Source organism: Nylanderia fulva, unplaced genomic scaffold (genome assembly GCF_048542155.1).
Source record: "Nylanderia fulva isolate GAGA-0341 unplaced genomic scaffold, ASM4854215v1 Scaffold80, whole genome shotgun sequence".
NCBI lineage: Eukaryota > Metazoa > Arthropoda > Insecta > Hymenoptera > Formicidae > Nylanderia > Nylanderia fulva.
The window spans coordinates 65533-90978 of record NW_028190917.1 but is presented as its reverse complement, the minus strand read 5'-3'; the positions used below and the strand labels follow the sequence as shown (position 1 = coordinate 90978).

The 25446-nt window shown below is 30.2% G+C and overlaps 1 protein-coding gene across 1 annotated transcript; it reads right to left on the bottom strand.

The window, feature by feature from the left end:
• Nucleotides 1-855: 855 nt before the first annotated feature.
• Nucleotides 856-25364, bottom strand: LOC114944957 (fatty acid synthase-like). Its single transcript, XM_085489357.1, has 20 exons — nucleotides 25190-25364; nucleotides 24507-24690; nucleotides 24088-24338; nucleotides 23692-23923; nucleotides 21123-21541; nucleotides 20604-20894; nucleotides 16632-16839; nucleotides 15366-15526; nucleotides 13166-13483; nucleotides 12583-13082; nucleotides 12112-12416; nucleotides 11251-11652; nucleotides 9283-10304; nucleotides 8866-9110; nucleotides 7694-8399; nucleotides 5383-6214; nucleotides 3462-3937; nucleotides 3118-3372; nucleotides 1251-1499; nucleotides 856-1180 (listed from the first exon to the last, which is right to left on the bottom strand). The coding sequence occupies exons 2-20, from the start codon at nucleotides 24676-24678 to the stop codon at nucleotides 1082-1084; spliced, it is 7143 nt and encodes a 2380-aa protein (XP_085345483.1). The 5' UTR covers nucleotides 24679-24690; nucleotides 25190-25364; the 3' UTR covers nucleotides 856-1081.
• Between the last annotated feature and the right edge of the window lie 82 nt (nucleotides 25365-25446).

Sequence of the window (25446 nt, the reverse complement as noted above, 5' to 3'; positions counted from 1 at the left end):
AATAGCGAAACATTCTAATGGAAAATAACATATATAAATTTATAAGACATTAGGAATAAAACGTTTTAAAATAAATACAATTTTATACATGTATCATTACTATATGTATATAATTATTAAAATACATAAAAATTGTAAGAAAATATTTCGTGTTTCTAATTTCAAGAGAAAAGGAAACAGAGCAATGCAAATTTTGGGAAAAAGATTAAAATAATAGTAGAAAAATAATAAATATTTAGAACACTTATTTAACGTATGTTTTTATGGTACTTATTTGTGTACACAATTTAGTTATTTACAGAAATAATTTTTAGAAGAATTTACTCAAAAATAAAAAAAAAAATTCGATAAATGCAAGAAAAATTAAAACTTACCGCGTTGAAGTTTTAAAAAATTAGAAATAGAAAATGGAACTTTAACACTGACTAGTACAATAATAATCCGTGCCGTAGAATAAAATATGCTCTATTGTCTGTTAAACCAAATATGATTCCAAATTTAAGATATCATAACAACCCTATTTGCATGAAAAATAATGTGGTTATGAATAATTAGAATATTCAGTGCAGATTAATTTTATATACGTTTTGTGTCAAAGTACAGCAAATACGATAATAATGCAGAAATGGGCGACTTTTGCGATTCTTATTTTGTTTTGCATTTTAATGAGATGTATACAAATGCGAAAAGCATTTTTTATTCAAACTCATATGTGCTGTAGTCAAACGTCAAAATATATGCAATACATAATATGTATACTTTTTATATGTGATGATAGAATTTTGAAAGGAATAGAACATCTTTTTTTAAATTAATATCGTCCATAATAAATAAAGCGGTGGAAACAAAAAATAATTTCATTTCTCTACCAATCTTGTCTTTTATTATTTTAATTTAATTTAATTTAATTTTGCTTTGGCTAAAAGTACATGATTAAAATAATTATCAAATATATATTAATTTTGTCTACATTAACATTTTGAAAATGTTTCAGATAATTAAGACTTGATATATTTTCATGCATAATTATTTCTATATTATATTGTATAATTATTGTTGTATAATGTTCATAATTTTTAATTTACAACGCTTCGTTAATAAATGATGCTATTTTGTCATTGTCCATCATTGAAATATGAGTACCTTCCACGTAATGAATTTGTATTGTACCTTCGGTGACCTAAAAAAAATGTCTCTTGTAAGAAATATCTTAAAAATAATAAAATAGTTTACGATCTAATCAATTTTACCTTGTGTAAACCACAATCCTCCTTGGTATAATTGAAAGGCGCAAGTGTAGGTTTTAAAAATGTTATAGATGATTTCAAGCGCGGCAACGAAGATATATTATAATTTCTTAAAGCGATTATATGATCGAAAATTGTTGAACATAAAAGTTTCTGATTTTCAACAGATAATACAGTAATCTCCTTCGAAAAGGGAGAAAATGCTTCTAACTTTTCCTCCCATGTTTTGCACTTATTCAGCTCTGATGCAAGCTGTAAATAATATAATAGAATAAAAAAAATTAATTTTTTTATTAAAACATTTGTTTCTGAACATAAATTTGGTAAGTCTGTGCTTTGTTTCTATATGTATTAGGTTGGTCAATAAGTCCGTGCGGTTTTTTTACATGTAAATGATGGATAATTTTTACATAGAAGGCAATACCTTTAATCAATAATGTATTAGCCCTTTTGTTCTACTATATTTTGCTATCTTTCACGAAACTTCATAATTCCTCGCTCGTAGAACTTCTTGTTTATTTCGTTGAAAAACTGTTTTAAGTGCCGTTTGATATCTTCTTCAAAAGTAAAGTGCCGTCCATTCAAGGATAATTTTGTAGGAAGCGAAACAAATAATAATCCGAAGGAAAATACGGAGGATGTGGTAGGATATCCTAGCCCAACTCCAATAATTTTTGCCGTGTTTGTAAAGACGTGTGCGGTCTGGCGTGATGGAAGATAGCATCTATACGATTCATTAATTCTGGACGTTTCTTGTGAATCGCTGCGTTTAATTTGTCCAACTGGTCACAGTACACATCTGAATTAATCGTTTTGTTCTTTGGAAGCAACTCGTAAAACACAACACCCTTCCAATCCCACCATATTAAGAGCATAATTTTATTCGAGTGAAGTCCTGGCTTCGAAATGATTTGAGGTGGTTTATTGCACTGTTCCCACGATCTTTTGTGCTGGATATTGTTGTAGATTATGCAGTTGTCATCGCCCGTTATCATTCGTTTTAGAAATGGATCGGTTTCTTCACGTTTCCGTAATGAATCGCTGATAGAAATGCGTTTGATTAAATGAGCTTCGCTCAATTCATGCGGAACCCACATATCTAACCGGCTAATGTAGCCAAGTTGATTCAGATGGTTTAACACGCTTGTTTTTGATATGGAGAACATCTGCAATCTCTCGCGTCGTAAAACGTTTATTGGTATCGATTAACGCTTTTACTTTGTCTTGATCAATCTCAACTGACCAGCCAGAGCGTGGTACATCTTAGATTGAAAAATTTCCGAAACAAAATTATGCAAACCATTTCTGGCACACACATTCTTTCACAACATCCTTACCATATACCGCACATATCTTTTTAGATGTTTGTGCCGCGTTTTTGCCTTTGTTAAAATAAAATAACATAATATGGCGAAAATGCTTGTTTTTGTTATCCATCTTTCGAATTATGTTAAACACATAAAACGCAACTAATCTTTACGTATTTTTTTTTAAATGCACGTTGAAATATCACCTATCGAACAAAATGCGTACTTTCACAATTTGAATTGAATATAATTGCTTTTCAAAACATTAGAGTCATCTATCGACAAAAACCGCACGGACTTATCGGCCAACCTAATACTTTAAACCTGGAAAAGTTTCTTTATTCTACCATATTCGACAAATAAATTGAAATGGATGCGCAAAAATTATATTTTATTGATAAAATAGGATGACGTATAAGATCCAAATAATTTATAAATAATGTATATATATATATATATATATATATATATATATATACATATATATATATATATATATGTATATTGTTATTAAAATTTTACTTTAAAAAAGTCATAATGTGTAATGTTAATCATGAACTAACCATTTCACTACGAGATCCAAGATACATTTTTATGAAACGAAGTATAACATCATTTTGTAGTTCGTGTTCCGACTGTTGATTAAGAACTATCTCAACCAAAAATTTTATTAGATCAGGAGCACCATCAATAATTATTAAACGTCCAGAGAAATTCTTAGCTTCCAATAATCTTGCTAATTCGATGGCAATTAAACATCCAAATGAATAACCCACAATTAAAAATTCCTTTTGACCTTTTATTTTCTCTAATACATACTAGAACAAAGAAAAAATCCATATATAATATGGTATGTAAAAAAAGGTGTGTATGATTATTTCAAATAGATTATCTTATAATTCCATACAGGCAGAAAATACGCTGCTGATTTCGTTATTGAACGAGTGACACCCGGAATATGAAATACACCGTGTTGTAAACACGTCGCCGAGGATTTAATTTTCGATTCTACCAGTTTATATATTCTGGCACAGCCATCGATTCCTGGTATAAAAAATACTTCGCTTCCAACAGCTTCCCTCTTTGTACCGACTTCTACATAGATATCTGGATTCAAATCCAAATCGTTGAGTTTTCGTGTCAACATATTTAACCCGTCCAACTTATTTGCTTCAGCATCAGTGGCATCAGGGACCTCTTCTTGCTTGTCTGTATTTGTCATTTGTTTAAGTTTAGCAAAATTGAGATTTCGAATATCTTGTGCTGTCAATAAAATATCGAATTCTCTCTCCAACGTCTGTTTAATTTCCACTGCCATCATTGAATCCATCCCTAGTTCGGCTAGTGACATGTTTGGCGGCGCCAAATGTGGATTTTTCAATCCTATTTTAGAAAATATTAGAAAAAATTAAATATTTAAATATCATTTTAAGGGGATCGTACTTGAAACAGGGATATAAAAATTTGCGGTTAAAGTTTACGTTTTTCTCAATTTATAATGCACTTGATTACTTGTCATAATTTTATAATGTACAATTAATAATTATCTATATATATATATATATATATATATATATATATATATATAAGTCAGGGTTAAGAAAGTTACTTTGTAAAAGTAATTAGTTACAGTTACAGTTATTTCATTGAAAAAGTAACTAGTTACAGTTACAAGTTACCGATTTTAAAAAATAACTCGTTACAGTTACAGTTACTCAAAAAGTAACGAGTCGTTATTTTTGAGTTACTTTTTAAAAATAATCATACATTATTTTATATATAAAGAGCTTACATTTTATGCACAATCACAGTCAAAGTATTTAAATAAATTCTTGAATGTAAATTGATCGATTTGCTTGCAACTTTGCGATTACCATTAATGTATGAATGACTTTTATATACAACAGTAAAAATAGTTATTGTAACTTACTAAATGGTAATCGCAAAATCGCAAGCAAATCGATCAATTATTACATTTAATAATTTTTTTAAATACTTGACTGTGATTGGTCGATCTTAATTATGTGTTATAATATTTTATGTACACAAAATGAAAATTTTAGATAAAAGATTAAATCATATGAAAATCCATATGCTACTATTATCGAAATTTAATTTAACAATATAACGGTTATCATACTTTCAGCGCATATTTCTAAAAAAAATACCTATATAATAAAGTAACTGTTAAAATAGTTACTAGTTACTAAAAAAAATGTAACTAAGTTACAGTTATAGTTACAGATGGAGAAAAGTAACAAAGTTAAGTTACAGTTATCGAAAAAGAGTAACTGTAACTGTAACTTATTTTCTGTGTACTTATTTTCAATAAATGAATAGCTAATTTTTGGTCGAATTAAATTGCATCTTATTATAATGTTTTACATTTAAAAAATATGAAATTGTGTGGAAATACAAATAAACAAACAAGAAAATAAAAATAAAAATATAAGCATTTAAAAATATGCAAAACGCGATGCAAAGTAAAATAGCTGGAAGAAAAAATAGATAACATATAGTAGTCATCAACAAAAAAATTTAAACATTAATTTTGGTTTAAATTTCGTAAAAATCGGACAACAAATGTGGAAGTAGTTCGCGGTAATACAGACAAAAGAATTAATTATTTGTGTTAAAACAGGTTTAATATAGGCTATATGAGGACCGTACAAAGCGCGGTCCGAAAAGCTAATGTTGAATAATAGTTGAATTAAATGTTGATTTAATAGTCGAATAATAGTAAATTAATAGTTGATTAGATGGAATAATAGTAGATTAATATAAATTTTAGATCACGATATTTGACATAATAGTATTTATGAATTTACCCATAATATTTGCAACAGCTTCAAACGGATTCGTTGCCTGGCCAAGACCTTTTCCTTTCTCGGCAACAATCATGCTGGCTACGATTGGCCGATCTTGAAGCAAAAATACTTCCAATGTATTCAAACAAGAGAATATTTCTTGTTGCAATGTACCTCCAATAACAAGTTTTTTGTTGTCTTCTTGCATATCTGCGACACGCCCAACATTACCAATAGCTCCCCATTGTATAGCCAAACCATGTAAACCCTCTTTCTTTCTTCTCTCACAAATTCTTTCCATTACGGAATTAGCCATTCCGTAATTTGTTTGGCCTGCGTTTCCTCTTCCACATGAAACGGAAGAAAAAACGACAAAATGTCGAAGTTGAGGACAAATTGTTCTCGATAATTCGTCCATTTTCTTTGTCGTCCATGCTTTTGACAAAAAGGATTCTCCAAAAGTCTCTGGAGACTGATTATTGAATATGCTATCTTTCAACACAACTGCGAGATTGAATATAGCATCCACAGGACCTTGTTTTTCGGCAAATTTCAACAGAGATTTACAGTCTTTGTTTTTCGAAGTATCAACAGCTGTCACGATTTGTATGTTCACCCCTTGTGATTGCCACAACTTTACTCTCGATCGCTGATAACCGTTCTTTATTCCAGTTCGCGATGTCAGAACTAGATTTTTCGCACCACGTGAAATCAACCAATCAATTAATTCTAGACCGAAACCACCTAGGCCGCCCAAAACAATGTAAGATTTGTGTTCGAGGCAATAATAGCGGGGTTGTGCAAGTATAGGCGCATCCAAGGATTCATCTTCATTGTGAACTTTTATTATTATCTGCAAATTATATTAATTTAAAACGAATACAAAAAGAATTGGTACATACACATTTAAAAATATGAGGTCCTATCTTTGTCTGCTTTATCGACAAATATTATTTATTGCTTATACAGATTGAAAAAATCCTTTTCTAGAATTTAAGTATTCATAATACAAAATTTGGGTTCTTGTGTTTTTATATAAAAAATTAACAAGGCTAAATAATTAATGACAGTTTTCTAATCGGTCTTTTTATTGATCGTAATTACGACATGATGCAAAGAACCTAATACGAAAACTGTTTTATTTAACATTTTAGATTTTTATATATAACCTAATTTACAAATAAATACTTTGATTGTTGAAAGGAATTTTTTATTCTGTATAACCGAAAAATAGATAAATGAAAATAACATAAGAAATATGAAGGACAAGAGAATGTTAGAAAAAATGAAGACAATTTGAAATAAAGATTACAGATATAGAGCTGTAAAAATGTAGGCAAAGAAAATAAACTGTTGAAATATATGTCGCGTTTTATACTACGAAAATATAATAAAACAATTTAATAGAATTATGGTACTTTTATGTAAATTCAACGAATACTTGCTATAAATTGTTTATTTGTTACGACGTTTTGACCATCGGTTTAGGTCCTTTTCAAGTACAACTATAAAATACAATGAGAATTATTTATATATATAGTAATAATTTACAATTACGGTTTAAAAAATATAATAAAAAGACGAAGATACATACGTTCTAATGCAATATAATGTTAATGGCACAATCCCTCAATACATGAAAGAATCGTTGTGTCATGATGAAAATGAGTTAAACGAATGAACAGTTTTAACTAAACACAAGTTAAACGACCTTTATTATTTTGTCATAGGTATTATCTAAACTGTCTGTGTCTTTTTATAAATTGATTTTAATTGGACAAAATCTAATATACTACATAACAAAGAACATGTGCAAAAATGAGAAATTGCTGAGATGTCTCTTATTAAAAAATTAATAAAACAATACAATTAATTTACAAAAAACAGACAGTTTAAATAATACCTATGACAAAATAATAAAGGTCCTTTAACTTGTGTTTAATTAAAACTGTTCATTCGTTTAACTCATTTTCATTATGACACAACAATTCTCTCATGTATTGAGGGATTGTGCTGCTAACATTATATTGCATTACAACGTATGTATCTTCGCTTTTTTAATATATTTTTCAAACCGTAATTATAAATTATTACTCTACATATAGATAAATCTCATTGTATTTTATAGTTGTACTTGAAAAGGACCTAAACCGATGGTCGAAACGTCGTAACAAATAAACAATTTATAGCTAGTATTGATCAAATTTATATAAAAATACCTTAATTTATTAATTTACTAGCGATACAAAATATTCAATTAAATTAATAAATCAAATAATAATCAAATAAAAATTAATTCTTCCATTAAACATATAATGAAAAATAACCATACCTTGCCAATATGCTTTCCAGCAGCCATATATCTGAATGCAGTTTCTATTTCATCCCGTTTGAAGACTTTTCTGCACAATGGTTTGATAGCACCGTTTTTCAAACCTTCTATTATTTTGTTATACAGTACTGTTCTATTCTCTGGTGATTTTGCTAATTTTGCAGCAAAAAATTCATCTAATATAATACCGTGGAAACTAATGTTTCTCGAGAATAAAGATAAATCTAAAGGATTATTGGCAAACATGTCAAACTTTCCGATTTCGAGGAAACGACCGCCCTTTGCTAAGCAACGAACGGACGCTAGCAATTTCTCCTCGACTAAGGAATTCAATACGATATCCACTCCGCGACCTTCAGTTCCCAGGATAATCATTTGCTCGAAACTCGTGTCTCGAGAATTTCCAATATGATCCTCGGGTATGGAGGGAAATGTTTCTCTTATAAAGTTTCGTTTCTCGGCAGTCCCGACCGTCGTAAACACTTCGCAGCCTTCGTAAAGCGCGAGATGAATCGCAGCTTGACCGACGCCTCCTGTACCGGAGTGAATCAACACTTTGTCGCCCTTCTTCATTTTACCTCTCAGATATAAAGCGTAACAGCACGTGCTATATGCGCAAGGAATCGTCGCAGCTTCTTCCATCGTCAAGTTGTCAGGTATGGTCCAAGTGAGAAATTTGTCAGGTACGAGAATATTGGCAATTCCTCTAAAAATAATTATTTCAAAAAGTATATAAATATATTATTTATATTAAATATAACCATTAACACGTTGATTGCTTATCAAATTTTCTGTCTTATCGTATACATAAAGGCAATTGAAATTTTCATTATAATAAATAAATATTATAATAATGATAAAGTATTGAAATATTTTATTATTTATTACATTATTACTTAATGTAAAACAATAAACAATACAATCAATAAAATAAATATTGCATTAAGCTCGAGTATGTTAAAATTACTATTATTACATAATTAGGCCAATTAAAACGAGCAATTATTAAAATCATGAATATAAAAAATCTTTAATCGAGATCGTTTAATAAAACAGTTTATGTACTAAAAAAAAATATTAATTAAAAGTATCCATATCACTAACCCAGATAGACACATGCCCATTCAAATGTATTAAAAAATATATTTATTGAAAGTCTTTATATTACTAACCCAGGTGAACGCATGCCCATTACTCTTTGTCCATTTATAGTAAAACCAACAAATTCCATTCCAAGTAAAGAATCATTATTTGATACGTTTGAGATAGATTCGAAGTTGAGTCTACCGCTGGCTATCATGAGATCTTTAAAATTGATAGACGCATAAACTATTCTTACTAAATTTTCCTTATTATCATCATTGACTAAAGATGTCCTGTTTTGCGCCCAACAAAGGCTACTCAGATCACCAGGTGTCTAATATAAATAAATATAACAAATAATAATATTAATTTTAAAATTAAAATTAACATTAAATTTATAATAGCCGCAAATTATATTATAAATAAAAGTGTCATAAAATATTATTTTAATCTTTATATATATATATATATATATATATATATATTATCGAATTTTCTTAACGTACCATCTGAGTAACGTGGGCACTCTCTACCAGTTTTGGTTCTAGTGGTGGTAACAGAAAATGCCTGTATGATCCCCAAATGTTACCGGAACGTATAACATTAATGGGTAAATCCAGCTGTAGCTGATCCGTGTACAATGATTCTTGTAATGAAAACGTAGGCACATCATTATCTTGAATAAAAATACCTTGGATCATTTCACCACCCGGTTCTCTTCGCAAACAATTGACAAGACCAATCAGTCCACTTTCGAAGTCTCCTTCAGCGACCAGTATTATCCTCGTACTTGCAGCCTGATTTTCTTCGTTCATAAATGATTTAAGCTTATCTACCCATGAGAAATCATAATTGTTTACATGCACTATCTGCTGAATCTTCGCAACATATTGCATTTTTCTTAACATTACAAAAGTCTTATCTCTGGTGCGTTTCTCAAAAATTACTTTTAACCCGTACTTTTCCAGACACGAGTAGTCGTAGGTAGCATCTAATTCTTCCCATATCAGGAGAAATCCCATATTCATTATGAAAGACAACAATTGTTCGTATAATTCGTCTTTATTTTTTGTTAGAATTCCGTAAGCTATGGTCATCAAAGAATTTTCTTTCTTTGTTAGTTTGCCAAATTCTACTGTAGAAACGTTGTCGGGCAAAGTGATGTCTTTGAATCGCTCTTCTGTTGCTACCAGCTTGATACCAGATTGCATTAGCGGTATATCATCTAAAACTTTACTCACGAATAAACAATTTAAATTCTCCGGCATCACTTGATCGCTGTCTTCGACGAATTCAATGATTTTTACATTTATCATGTTGTAACATTCAAGAGCAAGGTGCACCGACATACTTATTACCTCCGGAAAAGATATCACATTTAGATCTCGATGACCAACAAACTTGTACTCTTCAAGAACAGGATTGACTGTTCTTTGTCGACGAGATATAGGTGTAGCCATAACGCCGGATATTTCTATTCCTCCAGATATTAAGACGTCTATATACTTATAATGTTGTACAAGGATTTCTGCAATATAACGCACATACGATGGCATATTAGTAGTGTTATCTAAATAAAATCATAGAGACGAATTATCTAGATGAAATTATGGCCTGATCTTTGTATGGATAATAAAAATATGTGTTTTATCTATATTGGCATACCTTAGATGAAATGGTGTTATTTACTGAGTTATTTAGAATAATATATCAAGTAAATAATTGAATTCTTGATGTTGCCAGTCAATAATTAATAGGATAAATAATTTGTACGATCAATACTGGCTAATAAATATTTAATTAATCACCACAACATTTGTACCATGGATTTTGGTCCTTATCAAGTGTACATAAATTAAAAACCGTGAACATATTATGCAAACGAAACTTCTTGTCATACTGTCAACCTGGTAATTCAATCTGATATCAAACTAGCAACACAAGAGCGACAGTATGACAAAAAGTTTTGTTCGCATAATATGTTCACGATTTTTAATTTTAAGTACACTTGATAAGAACCAAAATCCATGGTCGAAACGTTGCGGTGATTAATTAAATATTTATTAGCCAGTATTGATCGTAAAAATTATTTATCCTTTTAATATGTTAAGATTATTTCATTTAATGTCATATCACATAAAAATATTTAAGTATTTTTTAAAGAATTAAAGCAGTCAGCGTTAAAAATTTACAAAAAAAATATGAGTATATTTTTACTTCTCTTATATATATATTTATAATTTAGATTTTTTGTAACTGTGTTACATAATCGGTTCTAAAAATAATATTATCAGAAAGTTATTTTGATAAATTGCCTTATAAATTTATTTTTTATCTAGATATATTTAAAACAAAATTATTTTTATTATATCTGAGATAAATTGACATCATTTTAATTTTATCTAGCAAATTGTAAATTTGTGATTTTATATAAAATTTGTATATTCCATATGTGTATAATATTGAAAACTTACGACTTTCTTCATTTGAAAGTTTTTCGATGTATTTCATGTGAGATTTCGGATCGATTACTGCTTTGCGAATTTTTGTTGGTACCATAAGGCTTCTCGAAGTCTGTCCTAAAATCATCAACTGCAACATATTGTCCATAAATGTTACCCAGTTATCAGTCCAAGCAATATGACCATTCCTTCTCGTGATCGAGGCACTTTTGAGTCCACGAAATTCGTCAATATACTGATATCCACGAAGTTTCAATTCCTTATAGATATCTTTCGTGTTCATTTCCTCTTCGTCATTGTCTTTTCGATCGATAAATGTAGGACATATTTTCTCGTCTTCTATATTATCTGGAATTCGGACTGTTCCAGTAACGACAGGATTGCCTCCTTCGATTATTTCAAATTTGTTACTACCTATAACAATATTGACATAAATAAAAATAAAAATAAAAATATAATAAAAATAAAATCAAAATGCTCGCAAGATTAATAAATCACAGAATAGAATAAGAGCTGAGAGCCGATGCCGGTTATTATGGCCAAAAATTATTATTTATTTTAATAAATATATTATTACACAAACGTTTCAGTCTTATTTAGACCATCTTCAGTGCAAAATTAATATAGATACAAATAATAAAAAATATATATTTCATATTGATTGTATAAAATGTAGTTCGGGAAAACATATTCTATGCTATATTTTTAAATAAAACTCTGAAAATTATATGAGCCAATAATAAAAATAAGACATCAAAATCATGAAAATGAAAATTTTTTGTAGACCAATTATGATTCATATTTGCATATGTAACTTATCTAAACATAGAACAATGAATTTTGTATAAATAAATTTGATTGCATATATGTTACCTTTCTGGATCATAAGAGTTAAAATGCTTGCGTTTTGTGGTGATAAAATAGTAGAACGTAAAAAACTGACATCTTCAAATACAATTGATATATTAACGTGATGTTTGTTTCTTAACCAGCCAACCATCTGCCATATAAGCAAAAGATATCCTGTAGCCGGTAATAAATTTTTTCCATTAACGACATGTCCAGTCATATACATAAATTCGTCCTCTGTAGTTTGAATACTAATAGCAGTTTCTCTTATTTTAAGTTTTTTTTGTCCGCTATAACGATATGTGTACCAATCTTCGGAATGATCCCATCTGTAAAGCATGTCATTAATTCAACATAATGTATAAAACATTATTTTGTATTATTTTACTGCCTTAAACAATTGGAAAAAAAATAAAATTTAATTTCAAATTTTTCAAAATTCTATTATTTTTTAATCTTAGTACAAAAATCTTTTTAATCTTAAACAGAATTTACCTTACAAGATGAGAGATCATGGAGGTACCACGACTTACAGGAAACTTGACTTTCGGATATAAATTTGCGATTTGCGGCTGTAGTCCAGCATTATAAAGTTTTCCAATTCCGTCCAAAAATATTTCCATATCCGATTTATCAGAGAATTCGTATAACGCGACATTTATCACTGTGGGCTCTAAAGAATAATTAAGAACATATTGTAGCATATTGTGAGATCCTATTTCAATCGTCACTGCGTCATTTGGAATTAAATGCACAATTTTCGAAAATAAAACCGGGGCTATCAGATAATTTGCATAATATTTTGCTAAACATGACATTGAAGATGCGCTGAATTCTTTACAAGAGAACACACTCAACCACTTTGAGCTAGGAGACAATTTCTGAGGCAATATTTTATTCAAGTAATTGAAAAGTTTAATTTTTGCGGTCTCGACGTAACGACTATGAAAAGGTATACGTCCGCAGGAAATTTCTCTTGCAGAAATGTTGTTATTCTGAAGAAACGAGAACTTTATTATTTATTAAATTCAACCTTATAATAAGCGTGATAAATATTATTTATATATTATTTTCGAACCTGTAGTTTAGCGAGGAATGCTTTTACAGAGTTTGTTGGTCCACTCACAATAGAATTATGTTGACTATTGTAACAAGCTACATCGACATCCGATGGACATATATTCTTCAAAGTTTCAAAATCGAGATTAATTTCAGCCATTGATCCGTCTATTATTTTAGAGTTGAAAAATGCTAAACCGACATAATATGCCAACATGATCGTTTCTTCAGCAGTCAAGCATCCATCGGCGTATCCACAAATCAACTCACCAATAGAATGACCCATTATAATATCGGGAGTTATATCGATACTTGTTAAAAGATCAACTATTCCAATCTGAAATATGTACAAAACATCCAACTTTCTGTTTCTTTTGAATAACTCAATCTTCTATATATATAAGCACCGTCCGTCTGTCTGTCTGTCTGTCTGTACCCGAACTACTTCCGCATTTGTGGACCGATTGTCTCGAAATTGGTACCAAAATGTTGCAAATTTTTCGGGGGTGGCTGCTGTGGGTTTTTTTTTTAATTTTTTTATTTTTATTTTTTTTCCTCAGAGGAGGGTATGTTTTTGCAAAAAAAATTTTTTTTGCAATATTTCTGAACACATGGTATCAAAATGTTGCAAAATTTTGGGAGATAGCAACGATGCGGTTTTTTTAAGTGTTACACTTCCACCCACTCACCCACCCACGCATTTACCCACATGCATGCGCATTTATGGACCAATTTTCACAAAATTAGTACCAAAATGTTGCAAATTTTTCTGAGGAAAACCCCTTCTGTGTGGGTTTTTTAAGTTTACGCCTCCACCCACGCACCCACCCGCGCAATCGCATACTTATGAACCGATTTTTTTTAAATCGGTACCAAATTGTTGCAAATTTTTTGGAGATGGCGACGATGCGGTTTTTTCAAGTGTTACACCTCCACCCACGCACCCACCCACGCGCATGCGCATTTATGGACCAATTTTCACAAAATTGGTACAAAAATGTTGCAAATTTTTCTGAGAAAGCTGCTGTGTGGGTTTTTTAAGTTTACGCCCCCACCCACGCATCCACCCACGCAATCGCATATTTATGAACGGATTTTTGTAAAAATTGGTACCAAAATGTTGCAAATTTTTTGAAGATGGCGACGATGTGGTTTTTTCAAGTGTTACACCTCCACCCACGCATTCACCCACACGCATGCGCATTTATGGACCAATTTTCACGAAATTGGTACAAAAATGTTGCAAATTTTTCTGAGAAAGCTGCTGTGTGGTTCTTTTAAGTTTTATCCCACCCATGCATCCACCCACGCATTCAAACATTTATTCACAGACTTTTTCGAAATTTGTACTCAAATTTTGTCCGGGATGGCTACTATATGATTTTAACAAATTTTTATCACTTTATTTATCCACCCACGCACCCACCCAAAAAAAATTTAAACATTTATTTTGATATAAATTTCGTGAAAGTCGGACAACAAATGTGGAAGTAGTTCGCGGTAATACAAAAAAAGAATTAATTTTTTGTGTTAAAACGGATTTAATATAGGCTATATGAGGACCGCGCGAAGCGCGGTCCGAATAGAAAGGCTCTGAGGACCGCGCGAAGCGCGGTCCGAAAAGCTAGTATTATATAATATTATAAATTTCTCCTTCTACGTGCAACTATATATATATATATATATATATATATATATATATATAGTTGCACGTAGAAGAAGAAATTTATAATAAAATTATTGTAAAAATGTTAAAAAATTTTATCACATCTTATTGTGTATACGATACGTTTATAAAGTGAGAAAAATTTTTCCACTTTGTTATGTTTGTCGTTTTCTGTATGTAAATAATATCAGAATTGAAGGAACTGGAAAAAGCTATAATCTTTCGAAAGTAAAGATTTCAAGTTTTAAAATCCTTTTTTAACATTTAAATTATCATTTTTTGAAACAAAGTTACAACTATTTAAACTTTGCCTATTTTTGAACAATTTTTTTTGTCTCTTAATTATTTTAAGGAATGCATAATAAAAAGCTTGTCTCTAACGATAAATCTAGGTAGCAAGTATAGGTCACTTTGACGTCGAATGACATTTGTTCGACGTTTATAATGTTAGTTTGCTGCATGGCTACTTTATAAAAATTGAAATAAATACTGAAAGATTCTGCAACGTGATATTAGTTATAGTGATAATATATTTATACATTTATGTTTATACCTGGAGTCCAGTAAGACCTACAAATAAATTGACGACGTTGTCGAGAATATGTTTGTCTTCATTCGTCAGAATATCAGTAACAATTATGCCCTGAGGTCTCAAAACTTTGTCACATTTTTGGATTGCTTTATTGAATACTGGAAATTTTAATAAAGCGCGACCTGCCAATGTGTTAAGAATAAAACTTAATTATTAATTAAATTAAAGAAAGTAAATATTATAGGCCAACTAAACGAGCAAAATTAAATAAGAAATAAAGATTTATTAATAATAAACCTCTCATTCCGTTAGAGAAACAATATACAGCGTAAACGTTTCGACTGCACTACAGTCTTCTTCAATACATAAAAATCAAATATTAAAATACAAAGTTATATATTAAAATACAAAGTTAACGATTCTTCGCTGATAAACAATGGATGAGTAAGACGATTGGTCTGAGATTCCAAGTTTTGCGATATTTAATCATGATTATCGTTTTACACACGTTCTTCTTCTCGAAATTTCAAGAGTGTGTTGCGAAGTTTAAATAACAAATGATTTGTTATTTAGACTTTGCAACACGCACTTGAAATTTCGAAAAGAAGAACTTGTTAAAACGATAATCATGATTACATGTCGCAAAACTTGGAATCTCAGACCAATGTATATTGTTTCTCTAACGGAATGAGAAGTTAATTATTAATAAATCTTTAGATCTTATTTAATTTTGCTCGTTTAGTTGGCCTACAATATTTACTTTTTTTAATTTTGTTAATTTATACAAGCCTTTCATTAATTACTTTTAATTATTAATTGTTTTTTAAAATAAATGTTGTTGATATCTTTAATTTCAAATAATTTAATATTTTTACATAAATATTTTAAATATACATATAAATAAAATTTCAAGAAATTAATTAACTTATTTATTTATTTTATTTTACATGTGCTTTCTAAAGCATTATTATTATATTTCAATTTAATATATATCAATATTTTGTTATATTATATTATTCTTAATTAATGTAATATAATAAATATAATCCCTAAAATTTTTAAATTTGCTATCTAGAAATATTGAAACTGTTAATTTAATTTTTGTTTTATTACTACATATATGGTATACGAAAACATATGTGTATAATGAAAAATTGTTAAAAGTTAATAGCACAAATTAACATCTATGTACATCTTATATAACATTATATATTTATGTATATATATGTATGTATATATAAACTGTTAAATATTACATTATTGTAATATCTTATTTGATTTAATTACCCATATTAAAGCATTGAGATCCAATTCCAGAAAATACGAAGCAAATTGGTCTTTTGGTACATAAGTTATGTCCCATCTTAATTATTGCATTATCGAATAATTTTGATCCAGCAACCATGTATCCTCTGTAGGGATGACCTTCTATATTATCGCTATAAATATGATGAAACAAAGAGAAATATTCAACATCTGCCGATCGACTCTGTATCTGTGAAAATATCATTGTTAATTGTAAATATACAACAATTATCTTATCACATATTCTTAAAATTAAGTAGAATTCGAAATATATACGGAGTTTTCTATGTATCAAAAATTTAAGAGAATATTTGTTAGCCAAGGAATTTTTCATGAAGAAAAGGTAATATATATATACAAGGTGTCCGGTAACTAACGGACCGACGATTACAAATGGATTCTTTGGTCAATTTGGGAATGATTTTTCCTCAGCGAAAATGTCGAAAAAGATCATGATTTTTTACAATTTTCCAATATTTGTCATTATGTATCTTTAAAACTAAGCCTCAAATTAAAATTTTATTATAGTAAACTCTACCTGAAATTAACTGAAGAATGTAATTATGTTAGACTTATAACTCTAAAACGTTTAGTTTTCAAAAAATTCATTTTTTTCAATCGCTTATAATTCGAAAATTATTGACTTCTCAACATTTTTGCTAAGAAATAATCGTCTCCAAATTGGCCAGAGGATCCGCCCTTAATCATTTGTCCGTTAGTTACCGGGCACCCTGTATATATATATATATATATATATATATATATATATATATATTGTATATATACATATATACATATATATATATGTCGTAGCCCGATAGCGAAATTAGCCAATTAGCTAAAAACCTAGGCGTTTAGCTAAATGCCGCCTGTTAGGCTAATCGAGGACGATATAGTCTAATGGCCTGGAAAATTCAGCCTGTTAGACGAGAAGTCGGCTTTTCGCCTAACGGCCTGGCGCGCTGTAGGCGATTAGAGAAATGCTTGTTTTGGAGCTCGATATGTTGTCAATTTATTGTTTGTAAATATCCCAGTGGGTCTTAAGTAAATCATCACAGAGCTCGTTGTATATTCAATTTTTTTCGTTAGTTGGCAATCAATAATAGCCATGGCAAGTTATATGCCAGTAAACCGCGATGAGTTTAACGAAAAATTAGATAAATTCTATTCAAATCGACCAGGCAGTAATCAAACAGTGTGGAGGCGAGATCAGATGATCAACGTTATGAAAGTTCTGCAAGAAATTCAGGTTCCAAGTACTAAAAAGACAGTATCTCATTATCATTAAGCGAAGAAGTATGAGCTAGCAAAAATTGGAACGGAATCGTATGTAATTTTAAAACGGAAAACTTCGAATGAGCCAGTTATTTACGTAATAGCGATGGAGGATTACTACGATAAATTGTTAGAAGCTCACATTCAAACAGGCCATGGCGGAAGGGATAAGATGCAGTATTACATTAAAGAAAAGTACAGGATAACGAAGGTGGCTTGTGAAATATTTGTGTTTTGCTGCGGGACATGTAATAGAAAGAGGGTTGCTCCAAAACGAGGAGTTGTGATAAAACCAATACTGAGCGATGGATTTAATGTTCGCGGACAGGTGGATTTAATTGATTTCCAATCTTGTCGCGATGGTGAGTTCAATTGGCTACTAAACTACCAAGATCACGCTACCAAGTTTTTGCACCTTCGACCCTTGAGATCCAAGCACGCAGCTAACATTGCTGAAGAATTGTCGAAAATCTTCTTTACATGGGGAGCCCCGACTATTTTGCAGAGCGATAATGGTCGAGAATTCGTGGCTGCAGTAATACACGAACTTGTTTCCATCTGGCCTCACTGCAAGATTGTTCATGGGTGTCCGCGACACCCACAGAGCCAAGGTAGTGTCGAAAGGTCAAATGCGGACGTTGAAAACATGTTAAGAGCCTGATGAAATTTTAAATTTGCTTCAGACAGAGGAAGACTTGGAGCAAGCTCTGGAGGAGCAGAATGTACAATTAAACGCGAGGTAATTGACTTAAAATAAATATAATAGAACTAGATAAATATAATGTAATAGAACTCATATAGTGATTTGAACTTTAGTGTTGAGCAGTGCGAAGACGTAGGCAAGAGAAAAAGAATGCGAGAGGATGAAGAAGAGGAAAGAGAGGGACCACAGAAGAAGCGACAGGTAGACGACTCGAGCAGTATACTTTGCACAAAGTGCAAAATGGAAATGCATAGCGACCGCGGACAGATTGCTACCTGTTCATTGTGCGCTAGGGGCGAACAGCTACTTGACACTCGGTCCAATTGTTTCGAGCGTCAAATGACAGAGGCCGAAAAAATGGTTACCTGTTCGAGTATCACTTTTCCACCCCTTCAGATCAATGACATCATTACATTATCTGTTCTCACTGTTAGACCGTGGGCCTTTCGATTTTAATAACATATTTGGCGTTGTAACTGATACCAAAAATGACGTATATCAAATTGGAACTAAGGATGGGATATTGAAAGGATGGTTCCCCCGTATTGAAATTGCAAAATCGGGCACTAATCTTATTACCATGGCTGACGTTCCCAAAATGTTCTTCTTACTTTGAGGGAAGCTGCTGCGAAGCAGTCGGCAAGTGGTGGACAGGGATATAAAAAATGCAATTGCAAAATTGCTAAAAATCAGTGTCAGACAAATAGATGTGCATGTTTTAAATCAAAAATTCTTTGCAATTCTCGTTGCCACAGTAGCGCATCTTGCATTAACAAATAGTAATGTAGTAATAATTGTGTAGTAAATAAATTGACAACATATCGAGCTCCAAAACAAGCATTTCTCTAATCGCCTACAGCGCGCCAGGCCGTTAGGCGAAAAGCCGACTTCTCGTCTAACAGGCTGAATTTTCCAGGCCATTAGACTATATCGTCCTCGATTAGCCTAACAAGCGGCATTTAGCTAAACGCCTAGGTTTTTAGCTAATTGGCTAATTTCGCTATCGGGCTACGACATATATATATATATATATATATCAATATTTATCAAAATTATTCTTTCTTTAACAAATTTGACATTTTCTATTTTGATATATATATATATTTATCAAAATTATTCTTTCTTTAACAAATTTGACATTTTCTATTTTGATATATATATATGATATATATATATATATATATATATATATATATATATATATATATTACCTAAATTACTTTGATTTCAAAATAGAAAATGTTAAATTTGTTAAAGAAAGAATAATTTTGATAAATATATTAAAATGACATAGTTATTTTGTTTTTATACTATCATGTTACTATATTATGTCATATTCTAAGATCGATATTTTGTTTTTTAAAAAAGTTGTGATTTACTTTGATTTAAGAACATAGCACTTGATAAAGACCGAAACCCACGGCCGAAACGTTGTGAAATTCAATAAAATTACTTATACGCCAGAGTTGGTCGATTAAATCATTACCATTTTTTAAAATGACATACATAATGATAATAATAACAAATAAGACATATGTATATAAAAAAGGAGGAAAGATTAACTTATTTGTGAAATAAATTATAATATATAAATTAAATGAATGAATAAGGTCGTTAATTTATAAATTAGAAATAATAAAACAACATGAGCTTATTACGAGCTATGTGAATTGATGTCAAACATATATATTTCCAAACTTTACATCAAAATCATATAAATCTACTTTACAATGAAATGTTTCGACGCTTATTTGCGTCCGTATACGGATCGCATCGTACTGGCTTAACCAACGTTTCACTATGTTTTAACTAATTATGACTGAAGAGACGCAAGTAAGCGTCGAAACGTCTCATTATAAAGTAGATTTATACGATTTTTATGTAAAGTTTGGAAATATATACATGATTGACATCAATTCACATAGCTCGTAATAGGCTCATGTTGTTTTATTATCTCTAAATTATAATATACTTACATCATTTAATAAAATTTTTACTGCTTCCTCGGTACGTCCAGATACAGCCACAAGCCTAGGTAATTTATAGTCTATTCCATTATTGATTTTAAATTTTGGATTTGATTTCAGTAGGATGTGGCAATTAGCACCGCCAAATCCAAAAGAATTAATAGCGACGTAACCTCCCTTCCATTCAGTCGGTTCGGTGATTACTTTTATTCTTCCTTCAATAATAGCAGTCATATCTTTTCGTGGATGGTTGAAATGTATAGTAGGTGCGATTATACCAGTTTCCATCGCTATTATAACCTTCATAAAATGAATACATATTTTTATATAATTTTAACAGTAATATTTTCTATAATTACGGTTAATAATCAAAAAATAACTGATAATTAAAGAAATATTTGCACAAAGTTACATATAACATTATAATATATTGTTGTTGAATTAAGCGGAACTCCTATCGCCGTCCCGTTTTATCAATAAACAGGACAGTGTTTAGAATCACATTAACTATATTTTTTGTAAACTTACTTTTGCAATTTGACAATGGCCGCTAACGGGTTCGGAGTGTCCAATATTCGACTTCACTGAACCCAATAACAGAGGGCTGTCTCTTTTGGAGCATAAAGCTTCATCGATGGCTTGTAGTTCCACAGGATCACCAGCTAGAGTACCAGTTGCATGAGCTTCTATATAAGATAGCTCAAGAGGCGAGATACCACATTCCTCGTAAAATTCTTCCATTAGCATTCTTTGCTTGTCAAGTGATGGGTAAGTAATTCCTTCTTCTTTAAAGCCATCGCTGTTAGTTTTGCCGTAGACAAAAGTCGCGTAGATTCTCCTTGCATCCTTCATCTTTTGCAGATACACGACTACAACTGCATCACTCCGCATGTAACCAGAGCCTTCTTCATCGTAAGGTTTACAAAAGCCGTCAGCAGAGAGAACTCCTAACATAACAAAACCGGCAGTTTATTTGTTTTAATAAATATATGAATATAAAATATACTTATTCTTTTTTTTATTCACAGCTCCTTGATTAAATACTTAAAAATTTTGATAGAAATATACAAATTATTCTTATTTTTGAAGAATAAAATCTACTATATTTAGCAAAACAAAAATTTATATAAACATTGATTAAATAAATATTAAAATAGCTTAAGAGGCTTAAATAATAAGTAAATAATAAAAAACCAGGCTAACTGAGAGCCTGGCGTGGTCGTAAATAAAAACGAATTAAATGAGAAGTTCTTTATTTGTACATTTCGGTCCTCGGATTTAGGACCATCTCTGACTGCCTCGTTATTGTTCGACATGTGCACATCGTCCGATAATTGTCTCAAGTTTCTACCTCGGCATCTACCGTGAGAATGAGAGTGTTATTTTTATTGGGGGGTGTTTATGGTGTCTTTACATTTGAGAAAATAATATTATCACTTGCTGAAGATGGTCCTAAATCCGAGGACCGAAACGTACAAATAAAGAACTTCTCACTTAATTCGTTTTTATTTGCATACGAACGACCACGCCAGGCTCTCAGTTAGCCCATTTTTTAATTATTTATTGATTAAATAGTTTTTTTTAATAATCAACAATGTACAAAGTGTAACTAAACAAACATATACGGAACACATCGTCAAATCTAGCCCATTTGGAGATGATTTTTCTTCAGTGAAAATGTCGAGATACTAATAAATTTTCAAGTTATCAATGATTAAAAAAAAAAGACTTTTTCACAAACTAAACTTTATAAAGTTAACACAATTAAAAAAATCAAATATAGTAGGCCAACTAAACGAGCAAATAAATAAGGTGTAAAAATTTTTATTAATAGTTAGATAATTAAAGTAACATTTCGTTACAGAAACGATATAAATTGTAAACGTTTCGACTGCACTACAGTCTTTATCAATACATAAAAGTTAAATATTAAAATACAAAGTTAAATGTTAAAAATACAAAGTTAGTTAAATATTAAAATATAAAATTAAAACGATTCTTCGCTGTTGACTAATAGATATGCAAGGCGGTTGGTCTGAGATGCCAAGTTATGCGACATTTAAACATGATTATCGTTTTAACAAGTCCTTTTTCCCGATATTTCAAGTGTGTGTTGCGAAGTCTGAATAACGTTATTCAGACTTCGCAACACACACTTGAAATATCGGGAAAAAGGACTTGTTAAAACGATAATCATGTTTAAATGTCGCATAACTTGGCATCTCAGACCAACCGCCTTGCATATCTATTAGTCAACAGCGAAGAATCGTTTTAATTTTATATTTTAATATTTAACTAACTTTGTATTTTTAACATTTAACTTTGTATTTTAATATTTAACTTTTATGTATTGATAAAGACTGTAGTGCAGTCGAAACGTTTACAATTTATATCGTTTCTGTAACGAAATGTTACTTTAATTATCTAACTATTAATAAAAATTTTTACACCTTATTTATTTGCTCGTTTAGTTGGCCTACTATATTTGATTTTTTTAATTGTGTTAATTTATACGAGCCTTTCATTAATTAATTTTTATAAAGTTAACATATTAACAAGGCTACATTCTTCATCACTTAATTTCAAGTAAAATTTATTTTAATAGAATTTTAATTTAACCCTTAGTCCCAACTCATGGGTCGTTTGCGACCCAGTGAACAAGTGATTTTTCCTAAGGTACCTCCATTTCTTAATAACAAACTATAAAAAAAATAATTTTTATCAAAATGTTATGATTGGGACTTCAAGTTGAAGGTTGCAAGAAGCTCCATGAATTTCTTCAGATTTTTTAAAGCATTTTTACTGATCCAAATAACGCAAAGACGCAAACGACCCCTGAGTCGGGATTAAAGGTGCCGAAAAGAACCGTCGGGACCAAGGGTTAAGGCTTACAGAGTTACAAAGATACAAGATGGCAAATATTGGAAGGATGAAAACAATGATGACCTTTGACATTTTTGCTAAGGAAAAATCGCTTCCAATTTGGCCAAAGAATCTGAAGGTGTGCTTTATATTTGTTTTTCAGCTAAAACCTGTATATACACAATTATTTGACGACGCAACAACTTTCGATGCAATAATATTTCTTTTTACATACCCAGACGAAAGAACTGATGTGTTATGTAAGGATGTATGCACAAATTGACACTAGCGATAATAGCAGCATCGCAAATGCCAGATCGAATCATTCTGTAAGCCTCCACCATAGCAAAATGACTCGAACTGCATGCAGTATCGATGTTATACGATGGTCCAGTAACGTCGAGCCAATGAGAAATTCTGTTTGCTGCCACGGCTTTGCTGCATCCAAGAATGGGTAATCCAGCAATCTATCAGCAATTACGCAATATAGCATTCAGAGGGTGAAATCTTTTTTGCATATTTAACAGTATCTTCGTATACATATAAATATCTTTACAATTTAAAGAGAGTGTATTTTTTTTAACAATTTCTGATATTTTATTATTGAATAATCAATACGTGAACCACATACGTGAGGCTTCTCATATACTAAATCGGTATATGTATCACAGACACTTATTGCTGTCACGACGCTTGTGTTCGTTCCTTGTAATTCTGCTGGATTTACACCCGCATCAATTATTGCTTCGTAAGTATGTTCCAGTAACATTCTGATACCAGGATCGATTGTATGAGCCTCTGAGAACGACATTTCAAAAAATTCTGCATCAAACTTAGGTAGATTGTTTATTTTTCCTATACGAGGAGGCATTTCATAGTTATCTGTTAGGATATTAAAATAATTTATATATAAATAATATTGGTATAAGTTGTAGATTTTATTTGTAATAAGTATTTTGTACTACAACAAAAACTGATATATAATCTAATATACATATAATTTTATATATAAACTGATATGTATTTAATATAATTTTGAAAAAATATTACAATCATTCCAACGTTGATGATCGTCTGAACCAAGATCCATTTTATTCAAAAGATTTTCCTGAAATTCCTTTATGTTATCAGAATTAGGAAATCGCCCGGAAATTCCAGAAATGACGATTTCTTCTTCAGTATCGACTCTAGCATATGGATTGTATAGCTTGTTTTTATCCATTTTTTAAAAATTCTGGTAATTATAAGAAAAAGCTAATAAAACTTTCAAAGTACATGTATATAAAATAAAAAGAAAAAGAAATTTTATTAAAAATCATATTTTAAAGAATGAAAAATTTAACATTAAAAGAAGAAAGAAGAAGAGAATAGTTGCATAATTTAAAATCTTATTATTTTTTTTAAAAATATATATAAAATTAAATTAAATTATTTTAATCAATAGCTTATTTGTAGTATAGCAAAATTTAATTAATAAAAAAGTTTAATAAATATAAATTTTATTAATATTGTTTAAGGAATAAAAAATCTCAAGATAAATATGATTGTGTAAATGTATCGATAAATATATAAATTGCAGAAATATTTAGAATACTTATTTAACGTATACTTTATGTGTACTTGTAGCATATTGTATACATGCTTTAGTTTTATAAAGAAATAATATTTCAGATAATTTATTCAAAAATTAAAAAGGAACATATTTGAAGAACTCAAGAAGAATTTAAACTCACCCCGTCGAGATTCTCAAAATTTCTTGTGTTGAAATATTAACAACAGTGACGATTCTATTAAAAACAGAAAAAAGAACTTTGTTCTAACAAACACAATAATGATTTATATCGTACATTAGAATATGCTCTATTGTCTGTTAAATCAGATACAATTCTAACTTCAAAATATCAATAACAACTTCTTTTTATGAAAAACAGCGTAGTTATTATATGCATAATTAATACATTCAATTCAGATTAATAAGATTGTTTGTCAA

Coding starts and splice junctions, on each gene's coding strand:
- LOC114944957 (XM_085489357.1), bottom strand. CDS start 24,678: ATGGATAAAAACAAGCTATACAATCCATATGCTAGAGTCGATACTGAA. Junction 24,339..24,506: donor TCATCAACGTTGGAATGATT/GTAATATTTTTT, acceptor ATATCCTAACAG/ATAACTATGAAATGCCTCCT. Junction 10,305..11,250: donor ACTTTCAAATGAAGAAAGTC/GTAAGTTTTCAA, acceptor GTTATATTGCAG/AAATCCTTGTACAACATTAT.